This window comes from Bombus terrestris, chromosome 9, assembly GCF_910591885.1.
Source record: "Bombus terrestris chromosome 9, iyBomTerr1.2, whole genome shotgun sequence".
Lineage (NCBI taxonomy): Eukaryota > Metazoa > Arthropoda > Insecta > Hymenoptera > Apidae > Bombus > Bombus terrestris.
In genome coordinates, this window is record NC_063277.1 from 7,151,082 (window position 1) to 7,172,268 (window position 21,187).

General features: G+C 33.8%; 1 protein-coding gene across 11 annotated transcripts in view; it reads right to left on the minus strand.

Annotated features, from left to right (window-relative positions):
- Positions 1–21,187, minus strand: part of LOC100649298 (SLIT-ROBO Rho GTPase-activating protein 1) — a 42,141-nt gene that overhangs the window by 14,406 nt on the left and 6,548 nt on the right. For 2 of the 11 annotated variants that reach the window (XM_020864309.2, XM_048408992.1), the window contains exon 1: positions 17,848–19,622. The exons of 2 other annotated variants lie outside the window; for them this stretch is intronic. In XM_020864309.2, the coding sequence (XP_020719968.2) occupies positions 17,848–17,923 (76 nt within the window). In that variant the 5' untranslated portion in view covers positions 17,924–19,622. 7 more of the 11 variants (XM_012311846.3, XM_012311843.3, XM_020864307.2 and 4 more) reach the window with 7 other exon arrangements.

The window sequence follows — 21,187 nt, forward strand, 5'->3', positions numbered from 1 at the left end:
TCGTCGTAACGAATATAAAATTAACTTGTTCTATAACGATAACCGATTAACTCTCTGCAAGTGACATGGAAGTTACATGCTCGTCTATCTTTATTTTTTAACCTTTCAACTATTGCAGATAGGTACAGTGAATGCACTGATGCATATAAATTAAAGAATTACATATATTTAACATTAAAAAATTGCAAAGAGAACAGATCCGATGTGCATAAAATATAAATCTGAATCAAAATTTTAGTCGATACTTTTACATAGAAAGAATAACAATTTTTTAAACAAGAATAGAAATTATAACAAAAATAACTGAGCAAATTTTATTTGATTCACTTTTTAAAAAGGAAACTTATTTAATCGAGAGATAGTTATCAATATCTGTATGTTTTAATCAATAGCTTTCGATAATACATTGGCTTCGTTGCATTATTATGTGATTCTTGCCTTTTTCAACAAAGTAGAGTTTAATTGATACAACAGTAAACTAATCATTACTTTTATCATTTCTGCGATCACACTGTTTTCTTGTTTTATTATCTATAATACTCATTAATCGATTAATTTATCAATTGGAAACTGCTGTAGCCGATTATGTAGGTTTTGCAATTGAACAATGTGTATCAATTGCGGATTTAATATGATTTAATTTTTGTAAAGCCAAGTCACCAATATATTTTAATTTACATCTTTGCTAATCAATTTTTTTTTAAATTAATTCGTCTTCTGACAAATTAAGTCAGTAATATAGATATAGTAGATTTAACCATCGTATTAAGTATGAGAAATATGTTTAGAAACCCTGAAAAAGATGTTTATTGCAACATAAAGGAAAATGTTGATTTTACAGACTTTCTCCATACCACCTGTTACTTGGAATTTTCATATTTCATAAAAGGTATCGGAAATAATAAAGTAGATAAAGATGACTGCCCGTGCGAAAAATAAATCGAAAATTAAACATAATATACTATACAATGATATATACAAATATTATAACTCTTACTGCAGAAATTTTTTATGAATGTATTATGCGTGTTGTATAGAACATTCTGAAGTTTCATAAGCATCATAATGAAAGTAAGTTAATTATACATTATATTAATATGCCTCAACTTAGCGAAGCTTTCACTAGCACTGATTGCATGTTTAACTTCTGCTTGCATTATAATGTCTGATTTGTTTCAAACTTCATCAAAATAATTGCCACAATCTTCTTTCATTGCAACGCTAATGAAGTTTCAAAGAATTCTTTTAAAAAACCTTTTGTGGTAAGTATTCAAATGATTTCAATGAACACTCTATATGAGAAGTAATCTAAAATCTGTGAAAGATGTTTATTACTGTTCCAGAAAAATTATAAAGACACTTATACTTGATTCCTCAGAGTGCATAAAAGAGAAAACGATAGAAGAACATAAATAATACTTGATTCTTCAAAGTGTATAAAAGAGAAAAAGACAAAAGAACATAAATAATTCCTAAAATCATCCCTATTATATAAAACACCGACTTCAATCAGTTTACTAGAATTCTTCCACACTTCCAAATCTAATTTGTAAAATTAAAACTCCCAGTTCTTCTATTATACATTATAAGAAACACATTAATTAAATCTGTGCACGAACATCATAGATTGTGCCAGGGAGCTCTCACGATTCTCATATGAGGGGTTAAAGTTCATGCAAGACTTCTTGTTTCCTAAAAAGCACATGTCTCCCTATTTATAACTTCCAAACATTCTTGCAACAATCGGATACCCGGCTCACGGTAACGGGTTAGGGGTACACGTGTGGAATAATTGCTTAAAAACGGTTCGTAAACGGCCGTGCCATTTACCTTTCGTCAAAGCCTCCCATTCTTGTCGTCCAGCGAGCTTGAACATTTTTCTCCGTTATCCTTTTCGACTGTCCACCACACTCTGATCTCTCTCCGGTCCTCCGACGATTATTCCTCGTGCCCACAAATCACTTTTCTCTTTTATTTCGTCCAATAATCTGTCTTTTCCTTTCTCACGTGTAAGTTACACGAACACACGCGATATTAATCCGTGCTTTACTAAATCACGAATTCACGCGAATTTTTCTCAAATATATTATATCGCGAAAAGGTCACGAATTCACCTGAACTTTTCTGAAATATATTATTATCACGAATTCACGCGAACTTTTCTCGAATTTATCATATCGCGAGAAGTCACGAATTCCTGGGAACTTTTCTCAAATTTATTATTATCGCGAGTTCTTGCGAACTTTTCTCAAATCTATCATATCACGGGAAGTCACTGATTCACGTGAATATTTCGTTGAATTAAACGAATCACGAAAACTGCAGGTACATCAACGAGCTAACGTGATATTTCTGAGAATGTTCAGTTTCTGGAACACACTGGTCAAATTGGACCCAGACGCCGTGATTTTTGACATTCTTCGGCCTCGAATGACGAGCTCGCATCTAGATTTCATTGATATTAGTCGATAATTATGGTATATATATGTACTGACAATGACGTTAAGGCGTGAGTAGGACGAACAAGTCAGGCGAAGAAAGCTGGAGATAGACTATAAAGTAACGTGTATCTAATCGAGGGTGAGCTATACATTTCGTTGCAACGATGGATTGGCAATCTAATCGAGTACCAGCTGGTGGCGATGATATCAGGATAGATGCGTATCATGAAGATATTGTTGGAAAATAATAGTTATGTAATGGAATGATAAAATGCCTAACGGAAACATCGTTGTCGTGCTTGTGTAGGAACGAAGAAAGAAATGCTGTTTTTGTACGAAACGTGATTATAGTTATGAACTTGCTATCTATGTATTTGCTGAGAAAGTTATTTGATTCAAGTTATCCAGACTGTAAAATTGTAATGCTAAAAGTTTGTCGATGCAAGAAGATTTATAAACTGAAGTTTTTTAATCCGTTTAAGGCTAATAACTCGAATGTTGATTTATAGTAACAATTAATATTCGCATTGAAATCGAAGTTATTTTGTTAGTTTAATAAAATTAATTATAATAACTAATAATCTTAAGAAATTGGAAAGTATAACAAATTAAAACAATACATTTTACAAGAGATATTAGTACTGGACCTATATTTGGAATAATGTGTTTGATAAGATTTAAGAATAGATAAGATAATATCGGCTTACAATTTCTTTACCGTAGAATATCTTTTTAGTCAAGAATATACTGAAACAAAGAAAATTGCCATCGATATCTGTATCATATTAATAGTCAATTAATAAGAAAATTAACACGAAACTTGAGACAACTGGTCCCAAATTTTTGATCGGTAGTGTATGTCGTTTCTTCCTGTTTCTGTAACGAAATTATAAGATATAGCAAAAGTTCAATCAAAAGTAAAAATATAATTATATTCCTCTTAAATGAATGTATATTATATCATTACTTGCAAGAAAGTGTTTTATGGTGCTTTCGCTGTGTTATTTGTTTAAGAGATATTTTTACTTTAATGTACAAATTAACACGTATACCTTACAACATTGACATGAACTCTCTATTTATGCAGCTTTTATCTACACTACTTTGCAAACTCGTCGTGAAATATCTGTTAAGTTAAGCGTTTTCCGTTTCAGAACAATTTCGTAAAAGTTCTGGGAAAGAAAGGAAAACAAAACAGCGTACTCAATTTTTCAATTCTATTGTTTCATGAAACGATTCCGACAATTCCATTGTCACTACAATAATATGCAAATATTTCGAAACGTGAAAGAAAATTCTTAAAATACAGAAGTGGTTCTTTTTTTCTAATATTAGATAATATCATTCATATTTCCAGAATTGTCCCTGTGTTATATTGCACGTGATCCGGTTTATATAAATAGAGATTAAAATCACGAATGTTTAGATAAACATTGCAGAAATAATTTTTCTTATCACAGTTTGATCTTAAATATCATGTTTGTAATGCAACTTTATTTACATACACGTTGTGTGTGAAACATTTTGAATCGCTTAAACTTTTGTAATATTTCATAAAAATCTTGCTAGATCTCGAGTTTTTAAAGTTTCGATAAAGTTTCGAAGAATTTTAGATATCGAAACGTATGATGTTAAAACTGATTTAAAATTTCACGGCAAATGATATATTTCAAACTCAAATACTCACTTTTTGCTACATGTTGCCGAAAATATTCCAATTTTCTGTACTTATTATTTATTACGTACTTATTACTGCATGCATGTATAGGCATACTAGTTAATTGTATCCAACTGTAATAAACTTCATATGATTACAAAATCATTTTGATACTATGAAAATAAAACGTAGAACCTAATAAAAAAAATAGGTTTCAATGGCAAATAAAGTTATGTACAAATAAATATATACTTTTTATAGCCACTGTGTATGTATATGTATATTAATGCATCCATCCAATAGATGCATTTACCAACGTAATGTGTACCTAATTCTTTCAAAGAAAATCGAATTCCTATTGCATGCTCTCTAATAATGTATTATCGTTTCGATGTAAGTAAGTATTGTTATAGGATCAGCAAACCGTAGAAAGGTCTGGTTCGCACCATGTGCGAGAAAATTGAAAGCGCAGTGGCATAAAAATTCTAGCTCCTATATGTTCCCGTTATAGCCTCAGAAAGGATTCCGTTAATAGAATGCAACCGTGAATCTATCTCTTTCACTCGTTCGCTCTGGTGAACGATAAGTTGCTGTGTTGCAAGTTTATGCTTTGCAATTATCGGCCCTGATAGACTGCAACAGATAATGATTGTACGTCGTGCGTCGAGTCCTCAAAGAACACGATCAACAACACCGTTTTCATAGCGTGATGGCCACGCAAAGGATTATTTTTAAAATTCCCGCTGAGGATGGCCTTAATAGGTCGTTTGTAAGACGACAATGACGAAACGGAATGCTGCCATAGATGCGGGTAGTTTATTATTATAATATTGAGAATTTTCTGGGTCTCAACGGGTCAACTTCGAATATAAAAATAGTCGAAAGATTGTGCAAATCGGCTCGTTCGTTTATCGCTAGACAGAGGATGTTTATGCAAATGTATATTTCTTTAGACGATTATAAAATGGGACATAGATAGAAATTTGTTTTATATTTGGAAAGTTTTGACCATTTGTTTTGCATATATTTTTGGCAAGATAGTAATCAGGTAGAATACTAATAAATAGTTAAACTCTGTATATTTTACTTGAAAATTGGTAATAAAGTGGCAGCTGAATGGAAGTTCATCTCGTCTTTAGAAGAGTTTAACCATTCGTATAAGTCATATGTTTCGTATACTTTTGTGAAAAGATAGTACACAGATCGAATGGTAATGAATAATTAAAAACTATTTAATGCGCTATTAATAAGGATTGTTACAGGTATTTCTAGAAATCTAGATAATGCTCTTCGCGAGGCACTGGTATCACTTCTATTTCCTCTCTATTTACAGTATGTCATGTTACATTTGTTAGCATAGTAGGTACAGGTCAGTTATCGATAAAACAACGTTTTGAGATGAATCGTTTAGAAAGAAAATAAACTATGAGGAAAGAAAAAACGTTATTAAGCTAATATTAATACTGATCTTATTGGTAGATTGATAGTTCTGGAAGCTTTTCATGCAATAAAATAAGCTCAATATATTGTCTATGTTTTAATTTTCCATATTTTTATTCATTTTGTTGTTATATATATATATATATATATGTGTGTGTGTGTTAGTAAAAATTTTTATTCTTTGAAAGAATATAAATATATACGAGTAAAAATGATATAAAATATTCTATTACTCCTTTTATCATCTATTCCTTAGAATTTGAAAATATGTTAAAATATAATTATAAATATAAAATATAAAATATAAGTTGAAAATATAATTTCCAGCATTCCCCAACATATATATTTTAATAATGTTATAATAAAGACAAGATGTTATCATTATTTAAACAGATACAATAACAGGCTAAATTTTATTCAAACAGTGGCCTTTTTTAGACACTCATCACTGCATACAATTTCATATAAAGGAGAAAAGAAGAAGAAAAGCAAAAAAGCAGAACGGATGCGCTGACGCGCTCAAAAGAAAAATACGATTAGATACATAGATGAATTCAGTTCAGGCGTAAAATAGTTCCTACTATCAATTTTCGTCATCTTCCTTCAGGAAACAGCTATAATCCGGCCTAGTTTGTACAATCACTCTACACACGTCAGCAGTGAATAAATTTGACGAATGAACAATCGTCCAATCGATTCAAATTTGTCAACAGAACTGTTTGATTGAGTTACTTGAAACAGTAAAATCAAGTAAAATAAACATAAGATTTAATAAATGAACAGAATAAAAAGACCAATCGAACAAATTCTATGCAAATGAAATTTAAACGTATCTTTAAATAAACATTGTACCTTTAAGTGATTGATTCAATTTTTTAGGAAAGAAGACAGAAATATTCGATATAATATCAGTAGTATTTTAATACGTTCCCCTATAAAAAATTCCTTTTTAATTTTAATAAATGAACAATTAAACAATCACAATAAATGAGTAAAGAAAATAATATTCAAAGGCGAGTTTTCATAAAACTTTGTTTTAATGATTGACGATTGCCTTAATGACGATAACAGTGGAAGCAGTATTAACGATTAAAATCTATCTTAATAATCAGCATCTGACGATCATTATTCGAATAAGTCAGATAAAAAGTACGCACAATTCAATGCAAAGTCACAAAACCTATTAAAATCTCTCTTTCTATAAAAGTTCACCTCGGAAGAGCGTGCTACGCCAACACAAGAACTTCATCATTATCCTACATTGCGAATTACCACGATCTTGTTTCTGGCCTTAATCATCACCATGCAATCATTATTGTCTTTGTTGCGTAACAAACAATCGGTTTCACGAGATGCTCGACTAATCATCCTTCCGTGAGGTGTATCGATCATTACTACGTAAGAACCAATTACTATGACTCTTTCAAACTGAGAAATAATAGATTCTTTTTTTTTTGTATTTTCTGAAAGAATGTCCTTTGAAAAATATATCTACAAAAATCTATGTTCAAATTTTCCAAATAATACAACGAAGTTATAGTCATTTAATAAAGGATGTAAAAGTCACTGGTTAAGTATGCATAGAAAAATGTTTGATTAATAATTGCAACAGTTATTAGTAGCGATTTGTTATGCAACTTCATGAAGAGAAGAGAATTTTTTATGAAGAGAACTAAAGAAATGAAACATACATGGCAATCTATTTCGACTGCTAAAAATTCTGATGAGTACTCCACTCTGATATTTCATATACTTTTGTGTATTGTGTGAATTCTATGTATTTATATTTAAATTTACCTTTAAATTTTCCATAGATGCAAAAAATCTACAGTATAGTTATAAATATAATTGATCTAATCAGTAAGTAAAATTTAGAATGTTTTAATAATTATGCAAGATTATGTTAGCTCTGAGATCAGAAAGAGCAAAATTAGATACTGTTTTCAATGATTTTTCATCCTTTCCTTTCTTCATCTATCTCCTCGTTCGTTTTTGCTTTTCCTTCCCTACCTTCCTCTTTTTAATTCTTTTAATCCGCGAAAAATATGAAAAAGGAGAAAACATCGATAGTAAAACTTCAAAGTACCGCAATTCTTTTAATCATCTATATTTTCTCTCTTCTGCTACCCGTCAGATTCAATCTCATTCTAATTATGAATTTTTTCGTTTCATTTATCTCAATTGAGCAAAAAAGGACAGAATCGTGAAAACCATAAGGAAACTTTCCTTCCAAGCGATAGTATATTCGGAAGTTCTGATTGTTTCCCATTCAAAAAATTTACGAATCTTAATGAAACATGAACAAATACATATACAAAATCTCGTTAAGGAAAGTAGAACATATCATATGTAAAAAGAAAAAAGGGAAAGGGAACTAAAAAATCTGTCGTACATTACAATAGGCCATAAGTAATGAAGTTTTAATAAGACACTGTAAACCAAAACCGGAAAGGGAAGTCATATGTCTGACAATAGAAGATACAGAATAAAATTCACGGTTCGGCCGTGGGTTCGTTCGTTCGTTCGTCAACGAAGCAAACGCCCACAGTCGATTGAGAGCGTCGGACTGTTAAACACAATTGCCCTTAAATTGAGATGTACTTGTGACTATTCCGTTTCGTTCGACATTGTACGGATCGCCTCGAATCGGTCCTACGAACATCATGGACCTATGATGTCCACCCATCGATCTGGTTCATCTTAAACTCGTTTAAAGTTCTGTTTCCAATGAGAAAGTATACACGAACATGAGAGACCATTTTTCTTTCGACAAGGGATAGTGATAAAATGATACGAGGAATATAGGTTACACCTGGACTGAATCTACGAGATTTACTATCGTGTTCTTCATGTAAATTATTCCGCATTTATCTAGATCTTTCTCTTTCTTTTTAGAGTCGATATTTTTTCTTTGGGAAATTCGTTTATGAGAAAAATAGCTTTTTATTAATTGAATGGGCTGCTGTAATAAGCATAATCTATTACAGCATGCCATAATAAATTCATAGTCAGTTAATATTCGCAGTGATAAATTTTTTTACTTCTCTAATAAATACAATTTAAACATTGAAGCTGCCTCTTTATTCTGGCAAATACTTTAATTAATTATTAATCATAGAAATATATTTTACCAGGTGGGATTGTCAAGAACATATAATGCACTAGAATTTGAGGTCAGAGTTACTAGGAATGAATACACTTATTGTGTAATCGATTAATAACTTATTAAAGTATAATGTTGTATATACATAACATCGAATATAAAAGGGATAGTAAGGAAAAGAAAATTTTTGTTTTTAATTTCATATCAAAGTAACGAAGAAAATGTACTGTTCGGATCATGAAAGGTTCGGGATAAAGGAACTATTCAAATAGCAACTATTCGAAGAGTAGGTGAACGGATAATGAATGTTTTACTGTACTTTGAAATAAATATGTCAGCAATTTCCTACAATCATTCGTACAAAAACATGAGATATTTCCGGTAGCGTAGTAATCGAGCACGTAAAAAGTTACTCGTTCAAAAGTTTGTTCATTTCAAAGAAAATATGTAATACTCGCCCTGATTTTTCTATTCATAAAAATGTTTATATTGAACTTAACTATTATTGTACTGGTTAAATGTATCCTAAAATATTTGATACGTATTCAAACAATTGTAAAATATAATTATTATTTTCTTTGTATTATATAATAAACATTTGGTGCAATATATAAATGCATTAAAAATGCATTACAATTAATTTATAGTAGCATATAAAGCATATAGTAGCATATAAATGCATTACAACATTTATAGTAGCAAAATTACCATAAAGATCTACAAACATTAATCTCATGAAAAATAAAAATCCAACATATTTCTGTTTCCAAAATGGTTCTTTTCATATATTCAATGATACTAAAAGTAATTCCTAGTCCGTCACTTAAATGATTACTTCGAGTAATTACATACTCAGTTTATCACTTGAACTTTTCGATTACACATACTAAGAAAACCTGCAATTAAAGTAGAAAGTAAATAACATTACAAAACTTCGATATACGTAATATACGGGACAAATCTAACCTCCGTATTAAACTCTAATATCGTTGCTTGTCCCGTTGGACAATTAGTATTCCGAAAAATGTGTTCTCGGGAACAACCTGCCACCAATACTAGTTCTCCTTCAATTAGCTGTTCTACGCAAGCCAGGCAATTACTCGTCGAGTTTTTACCACGGTGCCTCGTTCGATTCTATCGCAACAGTAGTTTCGCGACCGGTAACACGATGCTGTTCGTTCGAAACATAAACATATCTTTCGATGACTCAGTAGACTTTTATGCAACGGACGTGGAAAGTTCAGCAGCACACAACAGCAAACAGCTGGTGTCTGAAAAACTCTATTCCTATCACACGTTGTTTACCGTTTCATTCCAGGACGATTGAAACAGGCTTGATTATATTCCTTTTGAGAGCATTCGACCACTGTTCGAAGAAACTAAACGTTTTAAAACTACAGCGCCACGATGTATCGCAATCGTGCGAATAACATTAATTTTCACTCTCGATCCGTTCACCACGGATGATGTATTATTAGAAACGCGAGATTCTCGTAAATGTCACGCGTTTCTAATTCGAAACATCATTCGGATCTCCTAAAGCTTCACACGGTCACAATAACACGTATCGATGAACCACTAAACACACCAATCACAAACTCACTCGACGTGTAAAACGGCCTTGTTTTGATTACCGAACTTACGTACACGTGTGTTCACACCGAATACGCTTGTCTAGTAGCTAGATACTTCGAGGAACTTTACACGCGAGTTCGATCGCTATAGAACGCGACACGGCTAAGTATCCTTTCTCTCCGTCCATGAAACACAAAAGTTTGCCGGATATCCTGCGACAGAATATACACACGTGCTTCGAACACTGACCGACGTTGCCTCTATTCGGCTAAACCAATGTCGACTGTTATTTTTTTTCTACTATAGAGGGGAGACGACACAACGGTATATATACACACTAAGCGAGAGAGAAATCCACGAAAGAAAACTGCAAACCAGTTGTAATACGAACGAGATCGTTTTCTCTGGAAAACTAATGTTATTAAGTTGTCTGAGATAGCTCTGTTCGTTATGAAATTATTAAAGATATTCGTATTCGTCAAAATTCACGTGGTTTCACGAGTTTGATGAAAGGAACGAAATTAACTGGTTTTTACGATTCTTGACGAATCCAGACAAGGGACTACGGACAAATATCGATGGCAAATAACGGCGGCGTGCGGTTTCGATGACCGCGAGAGTATTGCACATTAGCCGACCAGTCGAGAGGGACTTGGCCGCGTGAACTGACCAGTAAGGACAGGCAGTCGTTGCTTTGACTGTCGTTAAATTAACCACAATTACCAGCGAGGCCTACACGCACGCGCCTTCCTCTCTGTACGCCTACTGTGTATATTACCGACGTTTATATGTTCATGTATGTACACACATCCGTCTTAACTTTGCTCGGTCGTGTGCGTTTACACTTGCGCGAACGCCATTAAGCCAACGATATACGGTGATCTCAAACTGCTATTGAATAATACGACGATTCAGAGGAGATTTATGGAAACGAAAATAGTATGTTCAATGTTATTGGGTCTCTTGAAGATATTTCTCTTTCTGTAGTTTCGAAAACTTTTACATTTTTATGAAATTCTAGATTTTATTTTTAACCTTATTAAATTTTGAATAGTAACTTTTTATATTATTGAATTTTAAGTGATTATATGATACTTAATTCCTCACTTTTCACAATAGTTCGATAAAATTAATTTGTACTAATTTACTAATTTAGTAATTTATAATTTGTAACATACGATATAAAGTTGTCAGATCAAATAGCACGAATTTAATAGGAATAAATTACAATATATTCGATGTAAATTCATAATTGGATGTTCATCTGCAAATTAATGACCGGAAATTAATACCGTGAAAGATCTTGCATTCTTAAACGCATAAGCAAAGAAACACATATCTATTCGTATCACGTGCGCACTCCACGCACAATTACAGATAGCGTTTAATCTAGTTTTCATGAATCGATCTAAGCAAACGTTTACAAACAACTATCTGATACATTTTCTTATCTAAAAAAATTATTTTATTAGGACATACTAAATTAGAACGATAATTGCTAATTTCATACATTCTTTTTAGATTTACATTTATATACATACATCAAAGATTAGTAAACCATTTCTAAGTTAAGAATTATACATACTTAACACATCGTATTCATAGTTAATCATACTTTACACGTATACGATTGTTTGACAGTGAACATTGGTCCGACATTCTGATAACCAACACAAATATACTTGTGGTTAGGCAAGCGATCTCAAGAAAACCAGGTCATCAAGAAATGCAATTTGATCACAGAAACGATTTACTATTCCTATAAAATAACCAAAGCAGCGTTCATATGTTCATTATTCAAATCTAACTTAATTTTTAATATTTGATGCATTTTTCATGCATTTAAAAATAATTTAATATTTTTTAATACTGATTTTAAGGGAAAAAAAGGTTTTGTTCGCACGGTAAGTTGAATTTCAGGAATTCGGATACTACTGAACAGTGTTTGAAACGACGCAGCGGCGAAATACGTGATTCAGTTCGAGCAGATTTGGGAGGGGTGAACCACGACAATTAACAAGTTAGTTGCCAATTACCACGTTATCGTTCGCGATACCGTCATACGAACAAACACGTCATGCGTACAAGAGGTTGACGACTCTATTGAATTAATTTTTTTCTCTTCCTTGCACCGGACTGTGCTACCGGGCGAAAAATAAAACGCAAAAAGGAAATGGATAATTTAAATCGTTCTCGAGTTACTTTACGAGCCGCGTTCATTTGAATACATAATTTATTTTTTACATGGTGAAGAAATAAATTTATTTGTCGGGAATGGAATGTGAAAGTAAAATTTGTTGTAGATTTCAAGGTTAGGTCACGAACTTCAGAAAGTTTAATAGATATTAACCTTAACATTTCGCGCGGGTTAAAATGTGATACTGTATTCAGTAATAATATGAAATAGTCTATATACTTTTCAGACTTAATACAATTAATATGAAAGAATATATTCAAATTTCAGAGTACTAAAAATCCTAACCAACAGTTTTTCCCAAATAGAACAAAAGACAAAATGGCTGTATTCAGTCAAAGTATTCAAATATTGATATTTTAAAAATCCTAAGCTATACTCTAGCCCGAAAAGAACAAAAAACAAAATAACTACATTCAGTTATATGAAGGCAGAATAGTACACAGAATAGTATATGTATTTTTAATTTGTAAGCCAATTAATAACAAAGTATTTAAGTGCCAATATACTGAAAATCCTAACCAGTACTCCTTTGGAAGAGGAAAAAATAAAATAGAAATCGGTATAATTAAATCAAATCTATAGAGAAAATGGAGGGAGAAGAATCTTCACGCACGAGTTCGCGCGCACAAATTGATATGCAACGCAACGTTTCTCTATCAACTTCCTTCCTGCACGAATTGAAGGGAAGCATAAAATGGCTATTGCGCGTTCAGTTCACTTTTCGTTATCTAAAATCCAATGCATATCGGTTCCTTTGTGTACGTATTCCGTAATTGTACCGTGACGTGTGCGTGGTAAACTAGAAACTATCTACTGTAATAGCAGGTCAGAAAGATAGTGCGATGGCCTCTCAATAGTCTTGCTACGAGAATTACCCATTAGCCGTGTAGTTCACGACGAACAACGCGCCTCGTCAATTATCAAGATTTATGTTGCGACCGGCGCGCCCTCCTAAACGAATCGTCGCAACCAAGCATTAAAAACTTTGCATAAGGAAATAAGAATACATATAAATCAGATCTGTCTTAATATTTTCTATCATTTATCGTAATTGATAGATCATATTCGTAAACTACTTTATAAGAAATTTTATTAAAAAGAATATATTTTATAATTTAGTATAGTTAGCACTTTCAATGCTAGTGAAAGATTAAGAATATTTTTAAATTTTGAAATTAAGTAAAGAAGGATATGCAATTAGAAAATAGTTGATCATAATAAATTCTAGTTACTCAGTTCCTGCCTTTTATTCCTTGGTTCTTCTTTCATCTTTTTAACTTATGTTATTGAGATTGTTAATTTAATTAATATAAATGCATGGTCCTTAGTTAAATGAAAATTTTAACGTCTAATCTAATCTAATTGAATCAAGGTATATAATGCGTCATTGATGGAAGAAATACCACAGAATATATCAATTTCCATGGCGCCAAATATTTTATTAACCTTTTCTGCAATCCTTATAAAGAATCATTTAAACGCAATTCATTTGATTGGTAATGTGTTGATTCTTCGGACGAAAAAGCTTTTAAAACGTTTGCGTTTCTTTTACTTCATCGTTTTTCTGAATAGGTTCCCAGCGTTGTTGACTTTTACGCGAAAGGAGTAATTGGACTAAACACATGTGCGCGTTTTATCGTTGGCTTCTTTATTGGCGTGTGGAAATTGAAATTGCAAGAGAAGAGGAAAGAGGAATCTCGTTTCGAATCGAAATGAAAATTTTTTGTACAAGGTTTTACAGTTTATGAGATTATTTCACTCACTAGTTGGACTGTTAAAGATAAAAACCAAATTCCAAATAACTTTAGGTTATTTTTTAGTACATCAGTACTCCCTTTTCATTTTTAAATATATATAATAACTTTTATTTCATTATTATTTAATTTTACTATTTAAAAAAATATATTTCTGTTCTCTATAATCTATATTATAATATATATGTTTCTAAAATCACTTATTTTAAAATTTCCAAACATGAGTATTAGGTCGTCCGAAAAGTGTCTTTCTTTTATAGACACGTCTTTTACAACGACGCATCTTTATACAAACATGAAACCTAATCTGTCGAACGTTGTGATCTTTATTTTGATAGAACAAAATGTATCATACGTAACTCGATAAAATAATATAAAACGGAAAATGTTGTGCATTCATTATTTCCTTATAAAACGAAAAAAACTTTTCGGACGACCTAATACATGATTTTGCAATCAAATGTTTTGAAAGCAGATTAGAAGTTCCGACAGACAAGGAAGCCATATGGAACCCCTTTGATTTTCTCTGGCGCATGGCATGGGGAACCTTCATCTCGACCGGAAGCTAGCTGCTAGAGTTCGTACGCCATATGGTAGGAACGAATTCGTTCAGAGAACGGATGCATAACATGTAATTCTGTTCTGATACAATACTATCGCTCACGGAAGTGTCTTTTGTTTAATCGTTCGGTGTACTTAAGAAAAGAAAAACGGCTTTGAATTTACTCAAAACTCTTTGATTTTCTTTGTTTCTTTTTAACAGCCACTAATTTATAACCAAAAACTTGTATACTATGGTATAAATACCGCATTTGGAAGAACGTAAAATCTCTGAAACTGAAATCAACATATAAAATTCCGAACTAGCTGCATCATATTGAAAAAAATCAAAAATTTATTATCATCTCTGAATAAGCTCATACAATTATAAAATAATGATTCGATGACAGAAAGGTCATGGGTTCGTGGTGACTATGCAGTTCAACCATAATGTAGTATCGCTTAAACAATGAATGTCATTCTAAATGTCATTTTCATACGCGAAACAAAGAGACCGCAGATCGATTCAAAATACTTGGGCGAAAATCAATTTAATTTTATATATGAAATACTACGAACAAACTATATATTTTTTGGTATGTATAATCTATGCAAAAAGCCTAATATGGGACAGTTTAACATATATTCTCTAATATTAGAACTATCGACTAAAATATAAAATTCGAGCTAGAAAAATCAAAATAAAGAATATATTAAAAATAAAAAGATTAAAAATCATAGAAAATTATTCAAATTCTCAAAAATACATTGTTACAAATCAGTAAGATTTTTATAAAAGATTACAAAGTAGTGATCTCGACCAATCTGGTAATTCTAGTGGTAAGGAAACAAAACTAAAAAGAAATTGATTTTTTTCACACCTATCGTGGAAAACTCCTAAAAAGAAGGGCTGACTTTCGATGCAAATCATGCATCTACTCCACATGTAGCATGTACATACTCAACAATACCACGACTCCCTGCACATTGTTAGAACAGCAAATCTCCACAGGCATTTTTCAATTAACATGTAAAAGAAACCTCGTTCAATATGAGAATCCAATCGAGGCAAAAACGTACACCGGTACACGGAATCGAGAATGCCATTTGCGGTGCATTCGACTCTAGAAAAGAGGCAGACATAAATGAAAGAAAGAAATAGCTGCCGCGCTTGAGGATCATGAGAGAAAACGACTGCTCTCGATATTCCTTCTAATCACTTTCAAAGAGACAAAGCTCGAAATGAAAGACGTTACGTAATTACCCTTTGCAAATGTGATTACCACCATCGAGAGACTTTTCTGAGTACCTACAATTTAATTATGCTGGAAAGACTTCGGTTAATTTTCGTAATTAATCCAAATGCCAATCTCCACTGTTACGGAGAATCGGCATTTTAGTTGGAAGGTTAAATGACATCATATTTAATAATTTCATTTTATACTATTAAATATAGGAAAGAATTCTATTTTTTTAATGATAAGCGTACAGGTAGGAAAATTCTTATCTGTTGTTTCATTATGATACGCTTTATTTTTTTTTCTATAATGTACTGATGATTTTCAAACTTTTGATTTTTAATAGTAATTGCAAACTAACTGAAATTAAAGTTTAGTATAAGAATTTTCCCTATTTATGTACGCACTGTATAGGCAAAATGTATTTTCATTTACAAAAAGTTGTAATACTTTCAATTATTTTCTTAAATATTATGTATCTATTTCAATAACTTTTTTCCATTTTTTGGACATAATGATTCAATACTGTCATCACTATATTGTTACTAGTAAGTTGTTAATTTTTGAAATCAAAATATCCTCTGCAATATTTCTGATATTATATCTTAAATTTAATCTACTACAATATAGATATTAAGAGTAGAAAAAAAAAAACTTAGATTATAAATAGTTCTGATTAAGCTAAAACGCGATGACAATGCAGTATTGAACGTATACTTTATCAATCGCTATTGTGTTGATCATTATTTACTGCATACCTCAAAACAAGGTGATAAACGATAATGTTTAAAAAATTAGATGTCAGTAGTAAAAAACGCTAAGATATCTAAACCTAAAATATTTACTGCTGTAGATTGTAGGTCGTAATATGGACAATAGAAACACAGAACCTTTTTCTACATCTGATATTTTGTTTAGTTTGTGTAATTGGATACTTGAAATTTGTAATTCAGACGAACGCAATAAATGCGCCGCCCGTTGTTCATTTAAAGGTAATATACTTATTTAGTAAATATATATGTATTTAGTGAAATAATTGAAGTCATCTTTATCAATCATTAGATTAAATAATATATATCGTCTTGGCAAGTGTTATTTATGCGATTAAGCGTTGAATATTTATATGGTAATTCTTTTCTGAATCAAATACAAAATTTCATTGCTAACTAGAAAATTTCTATTACATTTAAAAAGTATAGATTTTATAAACTTACAATTAATACAAACTACACATTTATGTTCTAATCTGTGAATTTATAATATAATTTCTTTTGATAATATTTTGTTTGGTGATGCTGATACAGCGACCTCCAAGACCATTTTTTCGAGCTCGACATTGCGCCGCGCCGCTTTTCTCGCGTTCCAAGTAACGCGACGAGAGAAATTCTATACATTTAAACGAGTATTCGCACTACTCTACACCAGCGGCATTAGATGTCCTCGTCTATCTAGAATTTCCAATATTGTATAACGCACACATTGTGCGAATGTATCACGGTAAAACTGTGAACGAATGAAAGAGTTATGAAATAAATGCACGCGAAAATGTCGAAACCAAAATGTACGATGCTTATAAACTAAAATTCAATGAAATCGATATGTAGACAAATAATGTATAGAGCTTATGCGAATTATAATACAATGAGTAGGGGTCGTAGAATGATTACTAATGTTTTACGTAATGATTACTCAAACGTAGGCAGCTCAAAGAAATAAAAAAGAACTACGAATAACTACTTACGGGTTTTAGGTTAGGTCAAGTATCTACTGATTTGGTATCGAACTATCACCGAGGGGAAAGATCTAGGAACTTTACTGTTCCGTTTAATGCGCGATTTCTTTCATCCCCAGCTACTTCAGATGCAAGAAAAAGCGAACGCATTTGCATCTAATGAACCATACCTGGAAGTACGTCCTTAGTATCGGGGTTATAAGGATGAATCCATCCGTTTCTCTGCTGAATAATGCACTGGAACATGTTGCTGGACTATGCGTAGGTCTCGATTCGTGTTGATCGGCTGTAACGAACGAACGAGCAAGAGAGAGAAAGAAAGAAAGGGGGAGTGGAAGGAAGAGGAAGGGAGAGAGCGAGATGGATCGAGGGAGAGTATACAGCGATGAAAAAGAAAGACAAGGAAACAGGGTGAAAAAAGACACAAGATCCGTTATAGTTGGCAAGTTCTTTCAATGGGCCACCTTCTCCCTCTGTTCCTTTTTAAAAATATCCCTAGAGCGCACCAATTACTGCAAGATCGAGTTCCTCGTTGATTAGCGATTAATATTATCGTACGGCGAGTATTTAGAGCGAAACTCGACTCGATCAAGTGCGCAGAAACGAATCTTCTACGCTTACTTCTTTTCCGGTAAGATTTTCAAGCTTCTTTCCAGAATGGTTCTCCGTCAATGCACCACCATTACCGGAACGCTCTAGTTTCTTTTCGTCAATCGTAAAACCGATTCGATTCACGATTCGAGTGATCGGCATGGAGCTCGATGAATGCGTATTCTTGCATCTCGTGAGAAGATACTTTCGATTTATACGCTCGTTGTCGTTCGTTGAAAGACAAGATCGACAATTGGACCGACCTCCATTTCATAGGAGAAACCGCGGGTATTCATCATCGGCTTCACATCATTATCAAATGTTCTTCTTGTCGCTCGACTACTCTCTCTTCTTTCTTCGAACATGTGTGTATATTCACACATACACACAACTGGTATACGCATATACGCACCGGTTCTTTATTTATCCCTCTCTAACTCGTTCGTTCGCTTTGTCTCCCACCAATGGACCACCACACTCTTTCTTCTTCCGTTTCTTGATTTCTTCCCTTCAGGCCTGGCTTTCCTCACCGCAGCCTGCTACTCCAAAGACTACTCTCATCCTCGCAACAAAACGAAACACTGTGAGTTCACAGCGATCTTTCCATCGTTCGACACACGCGCTCTTACACGCAACGTAATGCAATGCACTCGACCGACCGACCGACCGACCGACCGCTCCGGCCTTGAAACGTGTGCACTTCTCTCTTCCCGGTCTAACCGAAACCCATCACCAACGTTCGTTCATACGGTACACTAACGTATGTATTCTGTGATGTTAACGTGAGAAAGAACCAAAAGGGGTGGGCAAGAAGATTGACCAACACGCACAGGCCAGGAAAACAAAGGCGCGGCGCGGTTCAAGAAAGTTAAGAATGACAAGAAAAAGGAAACGAAGGCAGAAGGTAGTCGCCTTCTCTCGTTGCTCCTGCGCCCAGAGGGTGGCTGGTCGGCTGGCTGGGATCGAACTAGATGGCTCGTCGCCAGGCAACCGGATTTTCTGTCTCTCTCTTGCACACCACCTCCCTCCCTTTGCACTCGTTCTCACTTTATTCATCTCTCTCTCTCTCTCTCTCTCTCTCTTTTTCTCTCTCTCTGTTCACTTCTCTTTGTCACTCGGTTCCGTACCGGTGCTCTTCTCGCGTTTGCTCTAACCTCCTCGCTCGCCCCACCTTCCTTTCCCCTCTCTTCCTCTATCGTCGCGTTAAACTCTCTCCCTCAGTCCCACTGAACAGCCGCAGCAGTAGCAACACACCGCACCACACCACATACACACCGGTTACTCTCATGCTCTCTCTCGTTCTCTCTCGCTCTCCTGACTCGCCACCCCCTGCATACTCCGGAACGTGTAGAGGATTCTCTCTCTTGTATATACCTTGGCCGATGACTTTAGGCAGACCGCGCACCGATCTTCACCGTCGCGCCTTGAAAATCCGATACTCGATCGAAATTAAAATTTAGAATTTTTTTTATACAACATGAGAGGTTACACGTTTTTCAAACGAGAAATCTCTTAAATGGTAGAAAGAAATGCAGAAACAGTTTAAAAAAGTTAAAGAATCTTTCTTTCTTCTAAAACTAGAGCTATCTAAAAATATGTAATTGGAGAAATTAATTACACAGTGTAAAAATTAAATTAATTTTAATGTATATTTACTTTCTGCGTAGTAAAGAAGCTGTTGTTAAGTAAAGTTCCCAAAACTTCCCAGATGACGTGTATTTTGATTTAATATCTGGCGATAGATTTTATACTAGGCTAAGTTTACGTGCTTCTAATTATTGATATTGTGGATTATCGTATTTTTGTGCACGATCAGTCATGATAAAGAGCTTGCGCGCAATATTGGCACACGTTGTATCTTCAGCTCAATATCTGGTTTATCGGAAATTTGTAAGCAAAAAGTAGAAAAGAAAGCAAAGAATACAATGAAGTTTATTATTTTGAATTGAAATATTCGATTTTGTAGAGTAAAATCGGCTTTATCCCTTCCGAAGAAAATTCAAAATACCTGAATTTGTATCGATGTTGTTACAGAAAATAGTACAGAAAAGAGGTCATTTATGAAAAATTGGTCGCGCACAAAGCCAAAATGAAACAATCCGTTACGGTTATTTTATCTCTTGGCGCGCTTTGCTTTCCCCATTGTGAGGCACTGGCACGTCCTCAAAACGGCTGATTCTCACAGTAGTAGACACGACGATTCTACTATACACGGATCATAAGGCCGGTGCAGCGTAAAAGGAAATAGTAGAAGAAGGAAAAAAAAAAACAGAAAAGAGAACACACTTGGAGTTGTTAAGCCGAATCGGCCAGGAAACTTTCTACGTTGAAAGCGTTTCACTTGCAAACGGAAAAGGGGACGAGTCTGTAGAAAACCGATTATATACCAGAGAAATTCCGCGCTCCCGATGCACCGTTTCGAAATCAACTGAATCGCGTAATACCGTTGTCGAAGCGTCGAGCGGAAAGTGTATATCGTGCATACGTAACGAGAGCGAGGGAGATAGGTAGAAAACGGAGGACAGAGATAACAGTTGTCCGAAGAGGGAGAGGGTTAATGAGGGAATAGTAGCAAGAAAGAGACGTAACGAAAAGAGATGAAATAATAGCAATAAAGCGAAGCGAAACGGTGCAAAAGAGATGGCCGCTGAGCTGGTAGGGGAATCAATGAGTGTTACTCGCGCCACCGCTTTTGTTTCTCTCCTCGTCTCTCTCACTGCATGGTTATACTCTCTGTACACCAGTCTCCCACCGTGGTGTTCTATATAGGCTCGTCCAACCCTCGAAGCGTGACCGTGACTGTGACTCTGATCAAACGGAGTGCACGTGTCCACCGTGTGTACGTTACTCTCTGACTCTGCGCGCTTGCTTGTGCTCTCGCTGGTCCTGTTCTCTACATCCCCGTAAAACTTGTACCAC